The sequence below is a fragment of the Anser cygnoides genome, chromosome 2, assembly GCF_040182565.1.
Source record: "Anser cygnoides isolate HZ-2024a breed goose chromosome 2, Taihu_goose_T2T_genome, whole genome shotgun sequence".
NCBI lineage: Eukaryota > Metazoa > Chordata > Aves > Anseriformes > Anatidae > Anser > Anser cygnoides.
Window position 1 is genome coordinate 95,743,186 of NC_089874.1, and position 18,253 is coordinate 95,761,438.

Here is an 18,253-nt window from a genome sequence, read left to right on the forward strand (position 1 = left end):
ATGATTTGTGACTCAGGTTTCTGGACTGATATTGTAATACAATTTACCTGGATTACCCCCTCCCTCCCCCTCCCCTCCCCTTCCCTCTTTTGTAACAGAGATCTGGAACAGGAAAAGGTGGGACCTTGTGTACTAGGGGAAAATTCAGGTTTGGTTTGCGCATCTTGCTCATGAATTCAATGTAAACTAACTGCATAATTTGGGGTCATGATTTGGTGTTTGTCTGCTTTTGTTTGGCTTTTACTTTTACTATAGAACATGCCTTGACTCATTGCTCAGAATCACCTTAGTATTTCCTTATGATGAGTTCCTTATTCTTCAATGCATTTGCAAAACTGTCCCTATCTATCTTTTGGGGTTTATCTATCTATCTATCTATCTATCTATCTATCTATTTATTTTGAAGTATATTATGATTTAAGTTCCTTAGGTCCTTCATTTTATTTAGAAAGTTTTATTCTAAGGTCTTTGACAATGCTTTATGTTACAAAATGAGTAGAATGGAGGTGTTCTGGTTGTTCCCAGGCTACCTTTCTATTACTCAGTTGCTACAATTACAGAATTCAGCCCAGTAATGACAATGCCTTCAGTCTATGGTGGTAGGCATGGGCTTGCATTTGTGATCCTTGGTTTAAGTGAAGGACATTTCTTCTTACCTTGCTTTTCTTTCTCTTTCATCACTCCTTCTGGCAAAGAAGAAATTCAGGCCAAGGAAGAGCAGCAGCAAAGATTCATGCATAGCAAAGACTTGTGTCTGAAGACTTTCTACTGACTAGGTTGTGTGACAGCAGATTGGAAAATAGCAAATATCCTATCCTTCACAGATCTGTCAACCAACAGATGCCTTGCATTCCTCCACATGAAAGAATGAAAAGAAAACTACCCTTGATGTTTCTCTCTCCTGTGTTACTATGAAAAAAGAGAGGCTTAGCAGAAATGTTTGAAGGTAAACCCAGTAATAAGTTTGAGAATCTGACTTTTGGCCTTCACATTTGTTGATTCCACTTGCTTCAATTTAATATAGAAGTAACATAACTTGAACTGGCCTACTTTGATAAGGTGTGCCATTTATGGGCCTAAAATCCTTAAGTGAAAACACTTACATAGTGTGAGATTCCTTTAAGTATTTTGTGATCGCTGCAGACTCCCAGGTTTACGTGCAGCAGCTGGGTTGGCAGGGATTTTACTTCAGTCAGCTTCATGCACATGGATTTCTCTAATGAAGTTAACCTGAGTTATAGCTGACTGAATCTAGTGTACATGAAGGCAGAAACCAGTACTGGGCCAACAAGTGGAGTCAATAGAGCTTGTTTCCCTGTCACAAAAACCTGCCTACCCCTGCTCCTTTTTTTCTGGTGAGTCTTCTGTCATGATGGGACTTCCCCACCTGGCACAGAGTCAGCAAAATCAGCATGGATTTTTTTAGTTATTATTTATTTCAGCTACAGTATTCCAGACTTTTGGTAAACTAGTTATATATCTGTCCAGGTTGGTTCAGATATAGTTTACATTTTCCTGTAAGATTATGAGCTTACTCCTCTGAGTGAGAAGCTTCTCACTTGTTTCTTGATGAAGGCTGAAACCAAAGAATTAAACTGTGGGCACCAGTCACTGTTTCACCGCTTGTGATTTTGTGGTAAATAAGACAAACAAACAAAGAAACAACAACAACAAAACACTTATTCTGTACTTGGTCACAGATGTGACTTTGGACTAAAAGTTATCTGCCACCTTTACTTGCAGCAACAGAAACAGATTCTACTTCCTCTCTTCAATATACTGTCAGTCATTTGCATCAAGTCAGTGAGAAGATGATAGTATGTTCAGAATGAGGGCAACCCAAAGGCATGAAGCCTCAAAATTAAAATGTTACATTCACATGGCTACCAACAAATGATGTCATCAGGTCTGGCTTCTATGTCATCACTGTCAATACCATCACTTGTTTGTGTGCTGTGACCTAACCAGTCCAGAATGAAAAACATTATGTTGTGGCTTATACACCCTATGTAAGGGCCTGTCTGGTCATCATTCCCATTTCCAGGAAGGGAGGAAGAAGAATCCCACTCACAAAGGATTCCCGAGCATTCCCCGCCTTTTTTTTTTTTCCACTTTTGGTACCTTGGGGATGTTCCCCTTTAGATTTTCCCTGGGCACTATCTTATCTTTCCAATAATTTTCTCTCTGGCAAAAGTACTACCAAAGTACTAATGTAGTGAACAGAGCTGGTTAGCTGAACGCCTTCAGACTTAGGGCAATGTGACTCACTCTGAATAACTTGCCAGAATATTACAAGTCTCTGAACCCCAGTGTCAAGAGATACCATGATATAGAACAAAGCTTTAGAAGATATACCAGTCTTTGACGTAGCAGATCTACAGTCATAAGAACAGAGCTTTAATTTTAAGCATTAATTTTATTATTTAGCTTTGTTTTATTTTCTAGCAAGAGTTTTATGTTCACAGCAATTAATACTGTTTCATAATAAAATACATGGTGGAAAGGATTCGATGAGATCTCAAGTATTTTATTTTATTTTTTTTTATTTTTTGCTTTTAATATTCCATAGATATCAAATGAATTAAAGAAATAATGTTGGAGGGAGGTGTTTCCTCAGTTCCATTTCCATCATCCTTGGCAGTATTTCAGAATTGAATTCTGAGATATTCTTTAAGAAACGGCCTGATTATTATTCCATGGATACCAATGACAAAATACTTGCCAACTGCAACTAAAATATATCTGTTTCACAATGTAAATAATGATATACTGATTTGGAGAAAGACAATAGAGGTAAAACTGAGAAGAGGAAGGATTTTTTGCTCTCATTTGTGTCCAGCCACATCGGTACAAAAATATTTATCAAGTATTTATATGAGCAAAAAGGAATGTTAAGAGAATTATTTCCTTCAAGATATTTCCTTCATTTTCATTCTTTCCTTAAACTGGGATGGACATATAATAACACTTGAGCCTTGTAAGTAGGTCAAATGCAGTTTTCATTCCCAGACTATGTTCCCCACTGTGGAAAGAATACCAGTGGGGCTTGTTACCATACACACATTCTCTAGGTTGTATGGAGGCTTATTTCTTTCCTCCACAGCCCCAGTCCATTTCTCAGTAGGGTGGGGGTACACTGGGAAGCAATTTTCATCTTTTGCTCTTCTCTTTCTTCTTCAGGCTATGTGGAATGTATCTTCAGGTTCTCAGCCAAGTGAAGAATTTGCTAGATAGTTATATGGTATGGAAGGCTCACTCCTTGTGTATTAAAATACACCCAGACCTACATAATGAATGAATACATTAAAACTGCATCTTGGGGGACTACAAATCTGGAATTATTTTCTGCAGTGATGCAACTTCACAAGGAGCATGAAGGGAATCCTTCTCACAAGTCCTAAACACTTCACAGCCTCTTTGACATTAAATGTGAGTTAAAACATCCTCAGACAAAGAAGGAATTGATACCAGATGTCACACTTCCAGGATGTGTGTTTTCACCATTACCTATTCCATAAAAATATAGATTCCTCTTGAAAAGGAAGTACAAGTATTACACTTTTTATCAGACAAATTGAAATTTGTAATTTCACTATTAACGTCCCTCCATTCTTCACTTTTTCATGTGCAAAGACACACACAAACCTCAAGAGACAGAGTACTCAGATTCAAGCTCATCACACTGTACTAACTTCATCTAAGGGAGGGCCTAAACTCTGGCCAAAACTTAGTGATGGCTGAAATACTATTTTTCTCCCCATTCATCCACAAGTCAAACTTACTGAAACAGTTTCTGATCCTTCACAAAATCAATGACTTATAGTCCTTTCTCACATTTGCCAAGTTTTCTGCATGAAATGAAACAACATGAGCATTAACTCTTTTCTTGGCATTTAACTGAATACACTTTCTCACACACATTATTTGAAGGTCAGATTTAAATGGAAAAGGTAAACGTATATCAAAAAGACTGTACTAAGTCAGAGTCTCTTTCTGAACTATTATATCTTTAAAATGCATAATGTTCAAACTCTTGCCAAGATAAAGTCTTCTTATACACTCTCTTTATGTAGCTGATGGGAAGGAGCTCTTACACTGGGTCGTGTAATGGTGAATTGATCACACAAATTTAACAGCCCAATATGAATTCAGGATAAAAAGAAAACTCTTCCTAAACATTAATAGAAAATGGACGTCACCTTAGCTGCCTTTTAATTAGGCACCTATACACAAGTTGGCTGTTGCAAGGTGTTCTATAATCAGGTAGAACTTAAACACCAGCCTTTTCCTAAATTAGCATTTACAGTTATGTGAGATAGTAACAGATTGTTAATTTCTACTACTAGTACTACTACTATTATTATTATTTATTTATTTATTTAAGGAACAGGCAGCATGTCCCATTGCAATTTTGCATGCATGCCTGGGAAAAAAAGTAGATGACATAAATTGCATGCATAATCTCAGGAGACAATCATTTTAAATCTTAATTGGCTGCCTTTTAAATATCATTTAAGGTCTCGTTTTCCCTGCCTCTCTCTCTCTAGTTAAGAAGGTGTTGTGTCAAAGTCTATTACCTTGCTGGACGTCTCGCCTCTAAGTTTTTTTTCTTTTTTTTTTTCTTTTTTTTTTTTTTTTTTTTTAAATAGAACCATCAGCAGAGGTTTGAGGGGTCGATAAAGCTTTTAGATTTGGAGATGTTTTCAGGGAGCCCATTTCCTCCGGCTAAGAGTTGTTAATGGAGCTTAAGGAATTATCTTATGACTCGGGTTGGGAGAGCCGTATATTTCTTCGCTCCTGTTCCCTTGTCGAGGCTGAATATGCTGCTGTCAAACTCGCTTAATGAAAAGTAACGCGTCGCTGATTACAGTTTTATTTGGGCTCTATGTAAAAAGCACTGTTAATTTAGCATCCCCTCCTTTGTGTGTTTGAATTTGCCATGGCTGAATGATTTAGAGTCTCTCAGTTTCAAGCCGTTTCTCTACGATTTTTTTCCTCTCTTTCTTTCTCAGCCTGCCTTTTTATTTCTGCTTTGTACAGCCATACGAGCTGCATGTCTTTCCCTTTCAGCCCTGTAGCCTCCTCTAAAGCAGCTGAACCTGATCTTTGGCTTGTGTTACTGAGTCAAATGGCAAAATTAATTTCTCATACTCTTTTGTTCATACTTTTAAAAACATTTTGAGAGATCACTGTATTTGACGGCTGATCTATAGATAAGGTTCCTGTACCAAAGCAATCCCCCACGATTTCTACAGACTCCTCTCACATAAGTAATGTTTCCGTGTGTATGAGTTCATGCATACACGCACACCCCTATCTTCTACATTTAATACTCGGCCGGTCCGTAGTCCAGAGGGATCTGGTCTTGTTATATAATAGACAAAAAACTAACTCAAACTTGTTTTATAATGACAGTGATAAGAAAATGAAGAGATAAAGCTTTGGTCCGATTTTATCTTGGCTTCTGATGTTTCAGTGTGCCTGTGTGTTGCCCACAGTTTTGTCATCTTAAGTCCTGGGGGGGGAGGCGTTGCCTCCCAAATCACAAGCTGACCAAATCTCATTACTGACCACGCCGACGCCGCTCGGTAGTGACTTACAACTGCTAGTGTGTTACAGGTATGAATCACTTGTAAAATGCCAGCCCTCGAGCTGCGTGCCCTGCTCAGCACTCCGCAAAAGTCCGGCACTTTGCGGGCCGAGCTAGGTCTTTGGCTCCGCAGCGGAGCAGCCCCCTCCTCGTCCCGGGAAGGGGCAGCGCGTCCCTGAGCTCTGTGCGGCGGCTCCACCTGCCTCCGACTTTTGGAGCCCTCGCCATTCATCTCTCTCTGCTTGCCGCACTTGCCATGTTGAAACCCAACGGGAAACCCGGTGCAACCCCACCCGGTTCTTGCATCCACGCAAACCTCCCTGAATTTCTCGGCTTTGAATCCCCCCCCCCCCCAACACGGCACGCAGCCTTTACCCCCCGTCCCGCTTGCCTCCACCAAAGGCTTGAGGGCAGCCTGACTACTCGCCTTTCCTCCCTTTCCTCTTCCTCGCCTCCTTCATCCCCACCTCCTTAAGTTGGGCTGAAAATAATTTGCTTTGTCTAAAGGGTTTCAGAGGCAAAGCTCGCCGGCCGCCCCGGCTGCATTAAAATTCCTGCCGGCCCAGCCTTGAGCTGAGATCGCGGCTCCCCGGAGACTCCACTTTCGCTATTACTGTCAAGTACCCTTGACTCTTTATTTTTGCCCTTTTATCTATTACAACTAATTCGAGTTCTTTTGCCCTTTTCAGTTTAAGACGTGGCTTTCTGTAAAGCCTCCTCCTGCCACCGAGCTCTCCGGGTGCAGAGCCTTTAGAAATTGAGGGGTTTACTGTCAAAATGAAAATTTCACTTCAAATTATCTTGGCTGATGCACGTTTTCCAGGCCGGGGGCTCCTGTCTGAGCCTTTTGACAGCCAGATCAGCAGAGGGGTTCAGTGATCTCGATAATATCATCCAAGAGAGCGAAAGTCAATACAATGACAGGGAATATGACTGGATACAATCCAATTACGGCTGCTCGCAGAGAGGGGAAGGGCTTGATCTGATCTCCGCACCCGGATTCCTTTATTCAGTCCTTGCACTAACAGGTCTCGCTAGAAACTTTGCTGGCTGGAGGATGTTATATTTTGTCTGGGTACTGCCTCGGTTGCATTTATCGTCGCCTTTAATATATATGTGCATATCCCCCGGGTTGCATTCTCATTTATCATTTATTTCAGACAGAAGGGGGTTGGGTGAGGACAGAAAGGCTCTTCTGCTTGTCCGGTGTCAGCTCGGTCCTTCGGGCACTTTCTTTTTTCCGCCGCAGCGCCGGGGGCGGGAGCCCAGGGATCTGGCCCGGTCTGGGTAAACCGGGGGCTGTTACTGCCTGGCAGCTGCTTTTCCGGCAGTTCTCCCCCCCTCTCCCGGTCTGGGGATCAGGAAAAGTTTGTTCCCGTTCCGGGGAAGAGTAAGGGAAATCTTTTAAACGCCTGTTATCTAAATGGTAAATTGGCTGCGAGTGCTCCTGAATCACACGTCGAGCGCGCTCTCTCTCTTTTTGTTGGCTGCACTCTATTTAATGTCAAAACGGTAAAGCATCTGTCCTGAAGTGCTGAAATATTCATGGCGGATCAGCGATTCCCCATACTGGCAGAAGAGCTGGAAAGCTAAAGCGGTTGTTTAAAAGATCAAATTTTCCACGTGAATCAATGGCTCCGCGCGCCGAGGAGGAGGCGCCGCGGCAGAGCCAGGCCGGTTTGGGGGAGCCCCTGCTCGCAGCCGGAGCGGCCGATGGCCTCGCCCCGCCGCGCCCCGCCGGGCAGCCGCGGGGACACCTGAGGCCCGGCCGGCGCCTCCGGCCCCTTGGGCAGCGCCGCCGCCCTTTTCTCGGTACTGTCCGGGTGCCCGTTGCCGCACTCGCCAAACGCACGGCCACGTGCCTCCTCGGCAGCAGGGAAGGGTCTGCGGGAGGCCCGCGGAGGCCACGGGGAGCAGCCGAGCCCCTTCCCACTTATGACAGCCCGGTGCCGGCCCTTAAAACGAGCCGAAGAGGGAATTTGGAAACCTGGAATATGTTTGTTCGTGCAATGCAAAAGGCCACCACGCTTGTTACCTCTGAAACAGACAATTTATTTGAGTGAACATACCTTTTAACATATTTCTCTTTTTTTTTTTTGTTGTCAAGATAAATTTGTGCAGTAGGTGTAAACTTAGTAGAAGTGCTGTTTGTGAATTATATGCTAACAAGGAAATTAGGAGGAAAAACTCTCAAAAAGTCTTTATAACTAATATCGGCATGCCTTAAATTAAATCTGAATTAAAATTTCTCATTTGTAAACTTTCGGATGTAAACTTTGTAAGTAGGTCTACACTATAGTACGTGCTTTTGGACATGGAATTAAATAACTTTCACGACATTGATCCCTTAAAGTCGCAGCCAGGAGAAATTAATTCTTCAGAAGAGCAGTGAGCCGTCTGTCCTTTGAACTGAGCAAACTGAACTTTAAATCCTCGTTTCTGTTGTTAAAAAGAAAAAAAAAGGAAAGAAAAAGTTTTATATTTAAACTCTTCACAAGTCTCTTTTCAGTGTAGCTGACTCTTCCAGTGCAGGGAAGTTCTTTGCCCCTCGGTGGGGCCGTTAAGAGCAAAACATTTTGCTTCCTGCTTTGGGAAACGCAATAAACTCCTTGCTCGAGTCGTGGTGGGCCAGGTTTGACAGCTGCCCCTTGAGCACGTTGGCGCCGTTGCCTACCGAGCGTCCCAAGGCGCCCGTTTCCAGAATGGCTCCTTTGGTGGTAGCCCAGGACACTGTGGTGTTGCTCAAGGCTTGGTTCAAAGTACTGTGCCTGAACAGGGGGTCGTGAAACACCCCGTCCACCCAGTTCCTGAGGTTGGTGACCGGTGAATCCTGGTGCCTGTCGATGACATTGACCGGGGTGGAGACGGCAGCGGCGGCCGAGCCCCCCTGCCGCTTCAGCATGCATGAGGGGTACTCGGCCTGGTTGAGGGAGGTGGCGGTCTGCGCCAGGGACCAAATCCTGGGCTTCGCCTCCAGCAGCTGCTGTCCCTGCGGGAAGCACATTTTGGGCTCGCAGCCGCGGGGCCGGGCGCCGAGCAGGGCCGCCTCGCACTCCTCGGCCGCCGGCTTCAGGCAGCTGCGGGCCCTCTCCGCCTCCTCCTCCTCCTCTTCGTCGACGGCGGTCGGCAGCGGCAGCTTGGCGGGGGGTTCGGCGGCGCGGGGCGGGTGTCCGCCGCCCGGCAGCGGGTGCGGCAGCGGGTGCGGGAAGGGCCGCCTCATCTCGCACTCGGAGCTCTCCGACTCGGCGGCGTCCAAGTCCTCCAGGTCGCTGAGCTCCAGCTCCTTCTCCTCCTTGCCCGTGGGCTCTGCGGGAGGGGTGGGGGGAAGGGACGGCAAAAACAAGACACGCGGTCACTGGAGGCGCCGCGCCGCCCCGCGGGCGCCCCCGCCAGCGAGGCCCGAGGCCAAGGGGGCGAGGCCCCCCCCGGGGCCAGCTGGCGGCCGACCCCCCGCGGCCGCGCCGCTAAGTGCCCCTTCCTAGCAGGGTACCCTCGGCTTTCTCGTTCTTCATCATCGCGTCTTCCTGCGAGCCCTCCTCCTCCTCCTCCTCTTCCTCGTAGGGCCGCTTCTCGTCCGAGCACTTGTTCCGCGGAGGCCAGGTCATCTTGTTCTCTTTCTTGAGCCGCCGGCGGGCGTTGGCGAACCAGGTGGAGACCTGGGTGAGGGTCATCTTGGTGATGATGGCCAGCATGATCTTCTCGCCCTTGGTGGGGTAGGGGTTCTTGCGGTGCTCCTGCAGCCAGGCCTTCAGCGTGCTGGTGGTCTCCCGGGTGGCGTTTTTCCGCCGCGTCCCGCCGTCCATCCCGCCGTACCTGCGGGCACAGCCGAGCACCCCCAGCGTGACCCGGCGCCCTCGCCCCCCGGCGACCCGCCTGACGCCCCCCTGCGGGGCGGGGGCTCCCCGGGCCCCGGCTCTGACACGCGGCACCCCCCGCGGGTCGGGGCGGCAGGACCGAGGGCAGGACAAGCGGGTGAGGACAGCTCAGCTTCCAGGGGAGGCCCGGCCGAGGAAGGAGGAGGACGGAGGGCTCGTTCAGCCAGCACCGGTCACCGGGCGGTGCAAACCCCCGCTACGCCGCGGCGTTTCGTTTGCGGGGAAGGAGGGAAGGAAGTGCCTGCCTTTATTCGCGGCAAAGTCAATGTCAACCTTTCGGGCAGCAGGAAAATCCTAGTGGCTCGCAAACGCCCAGAAATCCTGCTTTCCTGTTGTTTGCTCAGTCCTCCCCAAACAGAATACATCTGGGTGACCCCAGGGTGTAACTGTTAATAGAAATACATTTCCTCTTACTCCTTTCATTAGTAATCTCCCCTACTCTTTTGTTCCTGAAATTGTAAATATATATATATATAAACCTAACGCAAATGACACCGGACTGCAACTGAATATTTAATGCATATCCTCCAGCAAAGGTCACCGGCGCCTCAGAGGTTGCACCGGCGTCTGAGCGCCTTCTGCGCCCTGTTAAAGCTGATAAAGGCAGCAGGGCCGGCCGGCCGCCTACTCCTGACTCCATACGGGAGCAAACTGAAGGAGGGGGCGTCGGAGGGGTCCGCACCCTCCCCGCCGCCGGACCACGTGCGGAGGCTGAGCGGCGGGGAAGGGGGCGGCCGGCGGGGACCCTCCGGGGACCGTCGGGGAGCGGCCGCTGGCCGAGGCTGAGGTCCGGGCACGGGATGCTGGGGGGGGGGTCGCGGAGGGTGGCCGGGGCTGCCCTTACCTGTCGTACTGGTACTGGCTGAGGGTGTGATCGTAGGGGTAGTAGGCAGTCGCCGGGGCGATGCCCGCATGCGCAGAGCCGCCGCCGTCCTTCGCCTCCAAACTGTTCTGCAAAGAGACGCCGCGCCGCCGCCCTCAGCCCCCGCCGACCCCCGGCTCTCGGGGAGGGGGACACTTCCCCCCGGCACGGCCCGGCCCGGCCCGGGGCCCCCCCCGGAGCGGCGGGGACGTGACCTCGGGACAGTGCTGCGATGCGGGAGGGGGGAATAAGAGGGGAGGGGGACGTAAGGGCTGGCTGGGAAGAGCGCCCTGGTGACTACCAGCGGGGGGGGGGGGGGGGACCGCAGCCATCGTCCTGGCCGGCTCCTCAACCTCATCGCCTCGGCATCGCCGGGCCCGGGGGGCGGCGGCGGAACCGGGGATGCGGCGGGGATGCGGGCGGGGGGCGGTGGAACCGGGGGTGGGGGGTGTGTGGGGGGGTGCTTACCAGGGAGTAGAAAGCGGGAGCCTCGGTGCCGTAGGTCACGTAGTTTCCATAGCCCTGGGGGCCGGCGTAGGGGCCGCCGTAGACCCCCAGGGCGGCGGCGGAGTTGAGCTCGTGGCGGGCGGTGGCGAGCAGGCGGCTCTCGTACACAGGACAATAGACCGGGGTCTGCGCGGAGGCGGCCGCCCCCGTCTCGGCCAGCGTCCGGCCGCCGGACTCGCAGCAGGTCGTCAGGGAGTTGGTGCTCATCAGGAACTGGGGGGAGAGAGAGGCGCGCTCAGGGCGGGGAGGCAAACTTCGGCACCTGAAACTAACTTTGATCGCCACGGCTGCGGCTTTGGGGTGTCGCCCCCCACTTCCCCCCCCCCCCCCCCCCCCCCCCCCATCTCCCTCCTCCTCCCCCCATCTCCCCCCTCCTCCCCCCCTCGCGTGTTTTGCTTCGGGGGTTAAAACGTTAAAACAGAGGTGCGAGTACTTTATCAGTTAAAATAAAAAACAATAATAATAAGAAAAAACACACCACCAGCAAACAAACGTGCCTGTAGGCGTTTAATCTGCCGTAATGCATTGCTCCAGCCCTTCGCGTTTAAAGTCCAACTTTCCCGGTGTGCTCTGACAAGACAGGGTTTACGCCGCTTTTCCCCTTTTGCGGCACAATACTTCCCATTTGCGTTTTTAAACCTTTTTTTTTTTTTCCTCTAAATCACTCATGCATATTTATTTTGACTGCAGATTTGTACCGGCCATACACGCACCTGTTATTAACGTGCTGTTTTAGAATACCCCATTATGTTACTGCAGTTCAGCCCTCGGTACTTTCGTGTTTAATTGGTAAACTGTGGATTTAATCGGAAAAGATAAAAAGAAACGCTCGGGGGAGGGAGCGGGTGGGGGCTGCGGGATCTTTTGCTCCCCTTCTCACCTGACTCATCTCTGTAATCCTCCCACACACATCGTTATCACCCCGAAAGACCCTAAATCCCGAGTGTGCCTCCCCGTTGCAAAACACGGGCACAAGATATAACTTAGGCATCACCCAGGCATGCTGAGTGAGTAACCGATTTCACGCTCTCGCATGCTAGAAAGGATCGCTGCAGCTTTTAGCACTGAACGGAAGTGATCAATAATGACTGAAATTCAATCAATTAACGTTTGTAGGCAAAAGTCTTACCTGGGGTGCAGAGGAGTAAGGGTAGCCAAACTGAGGATATGACATGGTACAGAGGCTCCCAGTTATCTAGAAACAAGGCGAGACGTCTGATCTGCACGCTATTGCAGCCTTGCTCTGCTCTACTGTACCAATTGATTGGTAACCACAGGTCCCTAGATGCTTATAGGACGAAGCAGAAAACCACATTTAATTTATTTACATGATTTTTCGAACTTTTTTTTTTAAAAACTAAAGAAAAAAAGAAGACGTATAGTAATTTTAGCACGTTCCCCTCTACAGCTGCGACACAGAAATAGTTGTTACGTGAGGGCTGCGAGGCTGGCAAACGTGACGGCATAAACACATATTTTGCACCCACGGAAAGGGAAAGGAGGAGAAAAAAGGGGGAACGAAAAGTAGAACAAACACACCACGTCAGAAGCACGTTGTTTTACAGGAGCCGAACCTCTGACGTCACGTCAAACCTATTCAAATTACCCTGCCTCGAAGTTTAACATTCATTTTCGGGAGCCTTTGAGCCGGCGTGGAAAACAGACTCTCTAGCAACTCTCTCAGTCTGCCTAACAGGAGCGAAAGTTGGGAAAGCTCTCCAGCACCAGCTATGCTGGTTCGCAACGTATCTATATATTTCTGTGGGAAGGAAATGAATGGTTTCAACCTGAAGAATCAATGTCCTATCAGCCAAGATTTCTTCCCCCCCAACCTCCTTCGTCACTGAAGGGCTGGTAAGCACTTTTAATTAGAAATTAATTAATGAGCAGCTGCTTCTTCCCACCCCACAGTAATAATTAGTCTCAATTACAAACAAGACATATGAAGGGACACACGACTGAGTCTTCATTTAAGATTTAATCAACAGTTAAAATTAGCGCTAACACTGACAATAAAGCACATGACATGCAATCCCGCGTTTCTTTTCCAGCTTTTATTCCCGACGTGTGATTACAGGTAGAAAACCCTACGAGCGTATTCCGGCGAGTGATTGAAGGACGTGACTTTTCACGTTAAAACGACTCGGGTGCCGTCGCAAACCTCCGCTGGAAAAGCCAGCCCTTCGCTGAGGGCCGCATCCAGCCTGCCTGCGTGCTCCCAAGTGGGCACGGTTGGGAGGGGGGTGTTACATCGGGGGGGCCGGTGCCCCGATGTGCCGGGTGCTGCTTCCCACCGGGGAGCAAACACCTCTCTGCCGGTGGTTCCCAGCAACGCGGAGCTTCCCTCGGGGCCCTTGGCGGTGGGGTCCGGGGCAGCACCCTCGGGGCGCAGCGGGACCCCCGAGCAGAACCGATGGGGCGGGCGTCTCTCCCGCGCCGCCCCCCTTCCTTTCCTTTCCTGGACGTGGCCGTTTGTGGGGGCCGTGCCCCCCTCCCTGACCAGACGGAGCCCCCAACAGGGGCAGGCTCCTTGCTGCCGCCCCGCGGAGGCGGCCGTCGGGGGGGTCCAGGCAGCCCCTCTCACCCCGACGGCGGGCAGAGGAAGCGGAGGACGGGGCTGAGCTGCGGCTGAGCGCTGCTCCACGGTGTGCAGACTTGCTCAGAGAGATTCCTGGGTTCAGACATGTGAATAGCCCCAGGGTCACACTCTAATTAATGATGATGTTCTCTTCTTCTCCCCAGCTGGAAGACTGCCTCCCAGAAACGAATCTGCCCACACTGACAGCTCGATTGAGGGTGATTGATGACTATCTGGAGACCACAGTACACATAATATAATATCTGCTGCGTAATTGCTTTAATTTACAGATGAAAATACTAGTTCTCGGATTGAGTTAGACTACAGCAAGCGGCACTTTATAGCGCTTCAGAGTGTTTGCAAATAAAAGATATCAGATACAGTACATGCAAATTATCGTGACTGCTCGCTATCTGTAGCCGGGTGAAACGTGTGAAGAGTGGGAATCAAATGACATTAATAATCGGGTTTGAATTCCGTATTGATTTTGGGCGGGGGGGGGGGGGGGGGGGGGGGGAGAAAATGCTTATCCTTCTCTCACCTGAACTGCTAAATTATTCTTCCCGGGAATATTAATAACTTAGCCATTGGGTTTCTGTTACAGAAACGCTTCTTTATTCCTTCTGCGACCCGGTGCTGCCAGAATATAATGGTAGTTTTAGTTACTATTTACGAGCAGCTTCCTTCTGTGCATCGTGCTGCCGGGCTCTTGCATTGTTTTGGAAGAAAAGACACCCGGTGTTTACACAATGGTCTGCCTGCAGTGTTGGGTACTGCTCACTCTGCCTCCTGTGCTGATTACTCTAGGGGTTGTTTATTTAAGCCCTGGAGTATAACTCACCGGTGCTAGGGAAGAAAACAGTTGCGCTTATCTCAAGAGTGGCTCAGGGTGAAGCACTATAATTAGCCGAGAGAGCTAGAGAACTGCCTCGCAGTTTTGCAGGCTTCAGTTTGGGAAACGTCCCGTTGTGTTCCCCCCCCGCCCTTCTTTTGATACTACTGCAGATGTCAACTCTGCAGTGGCCCGCACAACACTACGGGTTTTGATATTTAGATGAGTCTATTAAACTTTAAAATACAAGGTGAAATTCAATATTTATAGTTCTTGTCTATTTATATATCACAGTTGTCTTTCATTGCCCTGCCCCATGCAAATACTCTGGTGCCCGTTTTTGCACCGAACTTTCCTGGATTAATCATGATAATTATTTTTCATTTTTCTTTGCAGCTTGCCTGCTCTATTACTTTACCCCCGGTCAGCTTTGTGCCAGTTCCAATCTGTATTCCCTAGAAAGCAGTCATTAAAACACTAAACAAAAACCCACCACCACCACTAACAACAAAAAACAAACCACCACCACCAACCCCCCTTAATATTTAAACATTGACATTACATCTTCCTACGGCGTTCATGGCTTGTTTCACTTGCAATCTACAAATAATGGCCCTTTGTTGATAAGAAACCCAACAGAGTTATATTTTATCTTGAATTTTTGGTGCCAGAGCACAAACACGCAATAAGCCCCACAATGATTTAAAATAACCTTTGTGGTTCTTGCACATAAACAACGTAACACTGTTCAAATCCAAGTAAAGACGCTTAATGCTGTGGGCTATATCCTTAAGCACTTGGAAAATGCAAGCCTTTGCTATGCAATAAAAATTGTTCCTTGTCAAAGCCCCTTTCCCGTACAAAAGAGTCAACAGCACACCAGAAAGATAAACACACCGTGCTTTCTCCAAAGTTTGAGAAACTAAAAGCCATGGCAATCAATATGGAGCGCTGCAGGGTTTCCCTCTCGTAAGAGTCAGCCTGTGCACCCAGAAAAGCAGATATTTTCGCACCAAAGCCAAACTAAGTACATCTTCCAGGGTTACGTGCTTCTTCCCCGGGAAGCTGGGAAGCCGGGAAGCCAACGTTCATGCAAGTTTTATCATAAAAACACAAAACTAGAAGGAAACGCTGTGATACTGGAACAGGCCACAGCAGGTAAAACAGAGAACCGCGTCAGGACTAACGCTTTGATGGACGTCTTCAGGGACATGATCTAGAGGCAGTTAATGCAGCTACAGTTTTGCTATCTGCATTTTCATCACCTCCTCGTTCCGAGGGGTTATTGCCACTCCTGGAAATATTTCAGCGACACAATTTGCTTATGAGCTAAACAGACTTCTGCAGGCGCTTTCAGTCGAGTTTGCTTTGTTTTCACGTTAAAGATTTAAAGCAACCTTGACACTGACAAACGCCGTGAAGCTCTACACGTTGCCCATTTGGGATCTGACATGGAACCGAGGGCAGCCTGCAACATTTTCAAGAAGATTAGCTCCCAGGAAGGCGGTGTCGCCAGTAGGCGCGATGTGTTTTTAGAGCCCACCTGAAGTGTGATTGCCTACACTGCACTGCAAATCGGGGGGCAGCGAGCCGGTGGTGCCTACCTGCACAATCCCACCTAATGGCTTGTGATCAGCACAACTATGATGACAAAACAGTTGCATAAGAAGGCGCCGCTAATTAATTTACGCAGATTACAACTACGTGTAAAAGCGGTTGTTCCAAGCTATCCGTTTGAATGCTTTCATTTTGTAGTCTTCAATCCTCTTGGCAAACAATCTAGATTAAAGCAGAAAGGCCTCACATGCTCAGTCTGTTCTTTGTATTTATTAACTTTTTGCACTGAAGGACTAGAGCCAACACGCACACACGCGCTCACTCTCACTCCCCAAAACTTTTCAGCAAGAGAAGAAGCAAATGCTGCGACCTGGGCAGCCGCTGTGGGGCTAGATGGACCCTGCCGCACATCCACGTTTACCTGCCCGGTGCACAGCACACAACTACGCTGTCCCTAGCCAAGCAGAGATTTTCCGAGGCTTCCCTTTCCAGCTCCTGCACCCCAAGCGCCGGAGACTCGTAGGCACTCAAACGCCACCACCTTCGAGCTGCCTGGCAGCGGACAGCTTGAGCGTACTTCTGTGCGAAGAGAAAACTTTCCTACGTGCAAGGTCAAACCCTATTCCCTTCAAAGTTTGTCTTAAAATCCAGAAAGTTTGACTCGGTACCTTACCTTAGCGCTCGCTGAATATCATATCCACACCCCCTTCCCAAGAAATAACACATATATTAAATTGCATTTGCCCTCTCTCCTAGGTAAAGATTGCACAAAGCCAAATGATTCATCACAGATAGTTTCTCTTCCCTCCAGCAGTTCGTTTTCAGCTGCCTTGCTGCTAGAGCAGGCTCCGAAGGGGGGAAAAAAATAAACCCCACCGCCCCCCCCCCTCCTCGCTTCCGTAGAGACAGACACACACACACACAAGCATCACTACCAAAACAAGGAGATTTTTTTTTTTTTTTTTTTTTTTTACCTGCGATCACAACAGGCTTCGGCTAAAACCTCGTAGCGAGAGCTGTGCCATGGCAGGGCTTCTCTCCTCTTGTCTGCGCTGGCTCACTTCGCAGGGAGCTACGGAGAACTAATGTAGACATTTCTCAGTGTATAATACCTGACTGGAGTGGCACAGTGCCTTCGGTCCCCAGGCGCCACAATCACTTCACTAACCCCCTGTACTAGAGTGACGTTCAAGTGAATAGCTCCACTGATCACACTCTTTCCTGCTGATTAACACTTTCCAACACGACCAGACGCTCGGGTTCCAACTTTTCCTTTTAAAACAGCAGCAGCCAGCACTGCTTGCCTCCTCGGGTTATAAACGCCGTCTGGGGCGTGGGGGACACCATAATTAATAGCAGGTTAGTAAAATTAGCGCTGCCACTCCAATTGCTGTCCTCGTTGCCAACAATAATTGCATCGATTCGGGAAGGACACGAATGTCCTCCATTTAACCTAATGATCGGCGGGTTGCACACGCTGGAAGGCAGCCGGCGCCGTGATTAAGTGCGCGCACCTCCGAGCTCCCATTTATCTCCGCGGCTCAAGGCTGCGCTGGCGCTAAACTTACGGGCAACTCTGCCTCTCCCGCCGTCTTTGTCTCCCTCCCGTTGCCGGAGGTGGGCTCGGACGCAGGCGCCAACCTCCGCGTCCCCGCACCTGGCCACCTATTGGCCTCACTTTTGGGCATAGCCGGGGCTCGGCGCGACGGACCCGAGCTCCGCCGCGCTTGCCGGGGCTCTGCTAGACGGAGGGGGCGCGGGGGGGCGCAGCGCGGCCCCCCCGGCTCCGGGGACCCGCGTCCCGCAGCGCCCCCACAGCCCCGGGGCCGGCCCCGCCGTCGCCCCCCGGCCCGGGGGCAGCCGGAGGGGTCTGCCTGGTCACCGGGGGCTTCCCCCGGAGGGGCGACAGCCGCAGGCGGGTCGGGAGCAGGAGCGCTTGCTCCTGCTGCTGCTCTCCGTCCGTCCGTCGGTCCGGCTGCCACCCCTCTCTGCTGCGGAGTTCTCCGGGCCCGGGCTGAGACCCCCCCCAAACCCTCCCCGGTGTCCGCCGCCGCCCGCCCCGTGCAGCCCCCTCCGGGGGCCGGTCGTGCGCTAAGTTTTGCGGCGCGGCCGCGACTTTCTTGGCTTAATTGTTTGTGCAGCGCGAAAAGGGACAAATCGGGATTGACAGAAGGGGGAGGAGGGATCGATATCGTTTCTCTTTAAAGGCATAAGCCCGGGCAGACGTCTCAATAAGACGGAGGAGGAGAAAAGGAGAATATTATAGCCTACCTAATTAAGCGAAGACAAAGAGGTGTGGGGAGAAAGGCTCGGGAGAGGTGGGGTGGCAGCGGGGATTTTTGAGCCGGTGCCTTCCCACCGTAACCACCAAGGCTGAACAATAACGTTAATAGGGAACATCTGTACATCGACAGATTTATTCTTGCCAGGGCTCTTTCATGCCTGTGTCATT

At 49.7% G+C, this 18,253-nt stretch overlaps 1 protein-coding gene across 13 annotated transcripts; it reads right to left on the minus strand.

Moving 5' to 3' along the window:
- Positions 1-7,403: 7,403 nt before the first annotated feature.
- On the minus strand, positions 7,404-18,015 carry IRX4 (iroquois homeobox 4). 13 transcript variants are annotated; one of them, XM_066992666.1, is made up of 8 exons: positions 17,370-18,012; positions 16,776-16,883; positions 15,849-16,023; positions 11,964-12,122; positions 10,796-11,047; positions 10,310-10,416; positions 9,081-9,403; positions 7,410-8,896 (listed from the first exon to the last, which is right to left on the minus strand). In XM_066992666.1, the coding sequence occupies exons 4-8, from the start codon at positions 12,006-12,008 to the stop codon at positions 8,151-8,153; spliced, it is 1,473 nt and encodes a 490-aa protein (XP_066848767.1). In that variant the 5' UTR covers positions 12,009-12,122; positions 15,849-16,023; positions 16,776-16,883; positions 17,370-18,012; the 3' UTR covers positions 7,410-8,150. The 13 variants fall into 13 exon arrangements, with proteins under 13 accessions (XP_047910392.2, XP_047910398.2, XP_066848771.1 ...); XM_066992665.1 differs by having other exon boundaries at positions 16,970-18,012; XM_066992668.1 differs by lacking the exon at positions 15,849-16,023 and having other exon boundaries at positions 7,407-8,896; positions 11,964-12,029; positions 17,370-18,015.
- Positions 18,016-18,253: the final 238 nt, after the last annotated feature.